Below are 7590 nucleotides of genomic sequence, written 5' to 3' on the forward strand. Positions count from 1 at the left end.
CCTGTGTCAGTGGGTTCAATCCTGCAGGGTGCAGAGCTCCAGCCCTGCTCGTAGCAAGAACTGACATCGAAGAGAAGTCTTGTGTGCTTAAAGTGAAGCGCATGGGTAAGCGCATGGCAGGATCAGGCCCAGAGTGAGAAGCCCTTTCTGCATTTAGATCATTTGATCTAAAAGAAGCAGACCCAGGCAGGGTGTGGCCCCAGAGCCATTTTGAGTCAGGCTGTGCAGCAACAAAAGGGTTACAGCGCCCCTCCCTCCTGTCCCTGTGAGCCCTGCCAAGTCTGCATTGGTGGCTATGGGAAACACATATAAACAAGAGAAAGCCCTGCGGACAAGCCCAGACCAGGGGACAGTCATAAGCCAGCACAGCAGCCTCTTAAAAGGCACAGAATCAAGGTCCTCCGTATGAAAGATGCATCATAGGTGGCAGGGGGGGGTCCAAAAGGCAAGAGCATTTCACCCCCTTCCCACCCAACGCCAGGATAGACAGACTGAGAATGAAAGGCCGAGCCCAGCTGCTTGACCAAAAGCAGGGTGGGGGGAATCACAGTTGAGGAAGAAGATTTCTGAATGAATGCATTTCAGTGCTATAGTGACAGCACATTCCCACATGGATGGGGGGGAGATTCTGCAAGGAACCAAGCAGGAAGGAGCCCCTGGAATGCCTTTCCTCTCCCATGCAGCCAACAGCCCCGGAGCTATTCCTGGGCTGCCATCAGCCATTTCAATTATTAGCAAGAGACAACAAGCAGGCATGGCCACTATCCAACACTCACCCCATCCACCAGCTTCCCAGGGTTATATTATAGGATAATACACCGCCCTCCCAGCCAATCAGAGCTCTAAACCACATGCCAACCTGTTTTATATCACAGCCTAAAATTAACACGGCCTGTTCCAGAAGAGTTGCAACCAATCAGGACAAAGGGGGAAGGCACCCAGGGCCACTCAATTGGAAGCAGCTCTGCAATGCAGCTGGGTGACTGAGAGGTATTTTTTTTTCCCCACATTGAGACCTGGTCCCTGGGACACTCTCCCACTTGCAGAGGAAGCAGCAGGGGGCCTGGGGAAGCTCTGGTGCTGAAGCAGGAAGGGACTGGAAAGGTTGGGCCAGGAGCAGGGATTTCTATAGAAGCCAGAGCTGCATGGGCAGCACCAGGGGCCTTTGGGTACCAGGGACTCACTAGATGAGGGAGCACTGCTGGAGTCTGGGGGAAGGTTTCAGGGGCTGCGAGATCAGCTCATCTGGATTCTCTCAAATCACGTATTTGCGAACTCATACACAACCCCCTACCTCCACTTGCCCTGCCTGACCCATCCACACACTCACAAATGGTTCTCGTGCCAGAAAATAGACACGTGAAGTACACACACACACTTCCCCCAGCACATGTGTGTGCACACACCTCCTCATTAGTCATGGCCGTGTTCTAACTCCGCACTTACAGGCCTTCCAACACACACATCCCCCTGCTTTTACCTTCACCAGGATAAAAAGGGGAGTTTTCCAAAACATATCTAAACTAACAGGCACAGCATCGGAAAGTTGCCCTTTCTAACAACTGTTTAACTGACGAAGGTAAACCTTGGAAGAAATCTAACAGCAGGGCTGGATGAGGGAGACCTGGGTTCACATTCCTGCTCTACCACAGATGCTCCGTATGGCCCTGGGCAAGTCTCTTAGCCTCTCCAGCCTTCATTTCCCCATCTGTAATAATGCTGATGCTATATCCCTGCCTCCCTGGGGGGTTGTCAGGATAAAGACATTAAAGATTAAGAGGTGCTCAGCTACCACAGTAATGGGAGCCAGATAAGTACCTCAGATAGAAAGAGTCCATTTTACGGCCAGGGAGCTGGGGCGCTGCCAGCAGTGCTGGCTGGGTAGAGCCCAGAGCAATCAAAGCCCTGGGAATTTGGAAGGATGAGCTGCTTGACCAAGGCCTGGAAGGAGTTGCTAAGCTGGACTGTGCAGACTGGCTTGTGGCCATGGAGGCCCAGGGAAATAGGCAGTGACTAGAAAACCCACTGCCCAAAACAACCCTCAGCAAGCTGCCCACTTGCAGGTTATTTCCACCTTAAGCCACAGCTGGGCGGGTGTGTCAAAAGGGAAGGGAGCAAAGATGGTTTCACAAAGATGCCATAAAGAAACCATTACCACAAAATTTGGTCCATAGATGCCACAGAATACACAGAGCCCAGTGGACCCTAAACCCCAATGCTAAGACTGCTCTTTGATCCATGCTGCTCCTAAATAGGTGCCATGTTGCAGCCCAGGGGTGGCTGCATTTCAGTGGTTGGGGAAGTGGTTCTGATAATACACACAGAGCCAGCAGGTAGGCTAGGAAGGGGAAGAAATTTGGCTGAAAAGGGAGAGAGAGAGAGGATCTATTTGAGACACTTTTGTGCAGCACCAAGCACAATGGGGGCTCAGCCTGTTTCACCTCCAGTCACTATTGCAAGATAAATGTGAACTAAGATGACAGACAGAGCAGATGAGGAAGGCTGGCTGGCAGGCTGCAGACTGGTGTCGGTCATTTGGGGCCGGGCTGCTCAGCACCACAGCTCCATCATGTCAATACTCTCACCATCACCATCACACAGGAGCAGAACAACCAACTGATTGCCTGTGGCAGCAGCAAACTGACAGCTATGACCACGGAGGACTTGGAAGGGCAAGGGCTCCTAACGCATCAGAGATGCTAGAGATACAGCAAAGACCCACAAGGCTGCACCTCCCCTGAGGCTGTTACCGCCAGTCTCTCCTTGACAGCAGGCCAGGAACATCTCATGGGATGGTGACTTCCTAGCAGATGGGTCCAGTCTTCCCTTGGGGGCCTTACCTTGCTGCCCCTCACCTCATTGGCAGGCTACTTTACTGCTATCCAGCCAACTCATTATACAACGGACTATGGTAACACCTGAAACCCCTGTTCATGGAGCAGGACCCACAGTGCTGAGTGCTGTACAAACACTGATGACGGGACAGACCTTGCCCTGAAGAGCTTACCTGTTTCTTAGTGGCCCCGTTTCTTCTCACAAAATGCCCAGAAGTCACAAAGCACTTCCTTTTCCTCTGAAAGAGGTTTGGTGGTTATAAAACATGATAGGAACACCAGGGTCCTGGGTACCAATCTGACACTACCCTACTTGATGTCCCTGGGCAAGACATTTTCTCTCCTGTGCTTCAGTTTCCCCACCTGTAATAACATGCTGAGCAATCTCACAGCAATGCTGAATGGCATGGAGCTAAGATTTTCTAAGAAGCCTAACCATCAGAATATGCTTTATGTGCGGGGGCTCCCTTAGCCTCTCTCAAAAGCCCAGTTTAAACCAGAAGTGGTTTGAGACTCTCAGGTAGGAGCTCCCAGGACTCCAAGGCAGCATCATTTCCACTGCAGAGGAGCAAGAGTGGGCATCAGACTGAGATCAACAGGTTCTGAGCTGGATTCTGCTCCCAGTTACCCAGAAGCAAATCCAGAGCAGCTCGTCAGTCTCCCAAAGAATCAATCACTGCCTCAGCCCATCTTCAGGCAGGTGCCTGAGGTCTGACTCGGTGATGAGACATGCTCAGCACACACAGCCATAAAGATCGTACTGCTGTCCTTGCCCCAGTCCCGGGGGAACCCCTTGCCTCTCTCCCAGAATCTGCAAAGCCTCCAGAGAAGGAAGGCAGCACAAGCTGTTCTGGATGTACATCTCCTGGATCATTCAGGATGTGCTAGGTGGGAGAGGAGTGGTGGAGAAGAGCTGAACTTTGTGGGACAGAATTTGAAGACAGCTGCCTTTGGGTTTGGGGGACTGGGTTCTGGGTACAGGGGTGGCAGAGGACTGTGCCTTCTGGATCTGGGGGAGAAGTGCCAGAGAGGCTCTGCCTGTTGGATTCAGGGTGGGAGCTTGCAGGGGGCTCTGCCTTTCATTTCTCTCACTCTCCCATTGCAGCTTATTCTGATGGCATTAAGCATTCCCTGGCCAAAGCAGCGTCTCCCAAGCAATGGGAGAGGCTGATAAAAGCTACCTCATCACCCTAGCCACACTCACAAACAAGCGCTGGCACCTTCCTGTCTTGCTAACACCGCCCTCCCTGCCAGACAGGCAACCAGCCAAAGATCCCTCCCCACCCCCAGCCATCCCCAGCACCAAGCCTCGCACTAAGCCTGGCTCCCAAGGGCAGCTGCTTCTCGCCCCGCTGGGCTTAATGGTGAGACAGACAGAGACTCCTCAGAGGTCCAGATCCTCTCCCATCCCACCCCACCACCCCACATCATTGCTACAAAATGGTGGCAGCCACTATTCCCCACCAACCCTTATCTGCAGAAGCCCCACATCCCCAAGCCCCTCTTTCAGACTCCACAGCCAAGTGTTCAGCTTGCAATGGAAAAAGAAGTGTGCTCTCCACCCCAGGCCACCCCAGGGGACAGCACTGCAGTGACTTTGGCCAAGGAGAAGGACTACTTGCCCCACACAGCTGCTTGGAAAAATTCTCCATCTCCTTCCACATCCTGCCTCATCCAGCATAACCAGTAAGAGGCAGACTGAACACCAGCCCAAAACAGGGCACCACCAGGGACAGCATGTGCCACTTGGTATGGAGAACAGAGAAGGGGTTGGGTGCAGATGGCCAGGTCTCCATCCAATGGGGGTGCCTACATGGGTGTAATCCTGAAGGTGAGTTCAAAGAACACATGGCTGTCCAGAGAGAAGCTGTCCACTGGGGATGGGGACAAAGGGGGAGTGTGTGTTTCTGAGGGTCTCTTCACCAGGGTTGCGGTGGGGGGCAGTGTGCTTGTGTGTGTGATTTGGTGACTCTTTTTTCAGTGGGAGTGGGGGGTCTGTGCACACAATCTGGAACATGTCTTTCCCATTGGGGGGGGTGCATGCACGCACACACAGGCACACATGCACACACATGCATGCAAGACATTTAGCAGATCTCTTTCCTCTGCTGGGATTGTGTGTGCACACAAGCAGAAGGGTCAGCTTCTCCCAGGGATGCATGTGTGGCAGCATGTGAGTGCAAATGGATAGGTCCCTTTCTAACAGGGCAAAGATGGCACAGCAGTGCAGAGGGGCACCTTCCAATACAGGTCTGCACACCTGTCGCTTCCCACCCAGCAAAACAAACAAATCCTTGCAAAACAAAGGAGAGCCCCTGGAGACTCCAAACCAACACCTCCCTCACAAACTGCTGGAAACAACCAATTGGCCTCCTCCCCACTCACCCCAGCCCAGGGCCACCATCCCAGCAGGCATTTCACTGTCAGCAAAGGAGGAGCTCAGCTCTTGCTGCATGCAGACTCAGTGGCTGCGAACCAGGGACATAGTCCCAGCCCCACCAAGAAAGACAGTGCCCACAATGGGTCAAAAAGTAAGATAGGACAGAGAGGGACTGTCTTCTGTTGTATCACAGACAAGAAACTTCTTCAAATAACTGGGGAGTTGGAGACTCTGAATCCTTGAAGCAGGCGACGAAAAGCAGTGTCTGACACAGCCAGGAGAAGGGTAGCAGGGCATTAGGTGGGAATGCACCACACACTAAGATGCCGCCCAGGCCCACAGGGGATCTGAAGACAGAGTAGGAGGGTCCAACCTGCAGGGGACACAGAATCTTGGAGCCTGCATCTTTTAGGCGCTGGCCAGAGTTGTAAAGCTCATGATGTTAATGAAGGACCAGAGAATGGAGCTAACAAGAGCATGTGCACGGGTGTGGGCAGGCGAGCATATGATTAGTGTCTCTTTCATATACATGTGTCTGTTTGCATTTTGTGCACCTCCGTGCCAGCAGCCACGAGTGTGTGTATGATGAGTATCACTGTGTAATGGGCGTGTGTATGCAGATAACGAGGGGCTCTGTCTAATGGCTGCAGTCAGTATATAGATCACAAGGGTCTCTGCCTAATGGTTATGGGGGAGGGGGTGTTGATTATGAGGGTCTTTAACCGGAGTGAATGTGCCTGTGTGCGAGTGCTACGAGTGTCTCTCAAATGGTAGCGGTGGGTGTACATATGCCAAGGGTCTCTGTCTAATGGCTGTGGGTGGATATAACACAGGGTCTCTGTCGAATCCTAGCAGCAGGTGTGTAGATTGTAAGGGTTAGAGAGAGTCCCTTACACTATGGGTGTATAGATTGTGAGGGTCCCTGTCCAATGGTAGTGCATGCATCTATAGATTACCAGGGTCTCCGTCTGTCGGTACAGGCAGGTATATAGACAGTGGGTGTCTCTGCCTGATCTGTTCCCACAGCAGATGCCTGCAAGTCGTCACTGATGAAACACTCCCCATACTGGAGCACCTTGGCAGGATGCTTTCCTGGGTACTGCACAGACCCTCCAGCCTAAACTCCCAGCTGTGTACCTGGCTTCTGCAGCTCACTGTGTGAGCCTGGGAAGAACAGCTGTGATAAACATGTCAGCTCGCTCCTCCATCCCTTGAGCATCCTGGCCCCTCAGCACTCGCAGACCACAAACACCAGCCCAGAGAAGCATCCATTGTGGCCGAGCTGCTCTGTGATGCTGTCCAGCCCTTGTGTGCAACCCAGCAAGGTGCCCCTGCCAGAGGCACAGTGACACCTGGACTCAAGGTAGGGGAGGGAGGGGGGAGATGGCCCCAAAGTCAGGACCTGGGTGGGTAAGCAGTGAAGGAAGTGCCCACCGGTGTACATGAGCCAAGCCTGCCTCTGGGTAACCCCATCCCTCCTGCCTCCCTTCCCAGGGAGGGGTTCCCCTTCCACCCTGCTGCTTCCTCCAAGCCCCCCTGCGCTCTCCAGCCTCCAAAGGAGGGAGCCATGACCCACCCTGTTTTCCCTCCCACCTGCTCATCCTCAGCACCCCCCCCAGGACCTCCTCCATCCCCCTCTCCCCATGCAGCCCCTCCACACTCTGCCTCTCCCCATGTCGCCCGCCTGGACCCCCACTACCAGCCCCCCACCCCACCCCTCTCCACGCGAGGAGCAACTGTGCTTTTCTCCCAACCCTGTAGCATCAATCTACAGCTCCTGCCCCACTTCTCCTCCCACAACAGGAGAAGGTACCCAGCAGAAAGGAAGGTCCTTCCCCCCATGGCTCCCCCTTCCCTCCCCCTTCCAGGTGGCACAGCCAGAAGTCTGTGCCCTCCGCCGCCCCTGCGCTGCAGCCCAGAGCCCCTGGCCCCACCCTGTGCACACAGCTCCGCGCCACCCTCACCCTGCATCTGCTGGGCAAGGCAGGGATCGCAGCCCCCAGCCCTCGCCCCTTTGCACAGAGCCAGGGACCCCACCCCAGGCACAGAGTCCGAATTACACGTCGACTCTTGGGGGGGCGGTCTGCAAAAAAAATTGGGCGGCCCATCATGATACCCTAATAACATTGGAGACCCCCCAGATTATGATTTTCAAATCTGACAGGGGGGCTCTCGTGTCTTATGAGCCCCCCCGGAGCTCACACCCTGCCCGGACCCCACCCCACCCCAGACAGAGCCCTGGACCTCGCCCATGCACGGAGCCAGCCGGGAACCCTGCACACAGCGCTGACCCCACCGCAGGCACAGGGCCGGGCACCCCCTGCCCTGAGCATCCCCACCGTCGCCTCCTACCTGCTCCATGCCGCGCCCTCACTG

The 7590-nt window shown here is 54.4% G+C and overlaps 1 protein-coding gene across 1 annotated transcript in view; it reads right to left on the reverse strand.

The window, feature by feature from the left end:
* The window catches only part of ARHGAP23 (Rho GTPase activating protein 23), a 145322-nt gene extending 137738 nt beyond the window's left edge, over positions 1–7584 (reverse strand). The window contains exon 1 of the mRNA XM_025191117.1: positions 7567–7584. Within this exon, the coding sequence (XP_025046902.1) occupies positions 7567–7575 (9 nt within the window). The 5' untranslated portion in view covers positions 7576–7584. The remainder of the gene's footprint in view (positions 1–7566) is intronic.
* Positions 7585–7590: the final 6 nt, after the last annotated feature.

This window comes from Alligator sinensis, unplaced genomic scaffold (genome assembly GCF_000455745.1).
Source record: "Alligator sinensis unplaced genomic scaffold, ASM45574v1 scaffold1261_1, whole genome shotgun sequence".
Lineage (NCBI taxonomy): Eukaryota > Metazoa > Chordata > Crocodylia > Alligatoridae > Alligator > Alligator sinensis.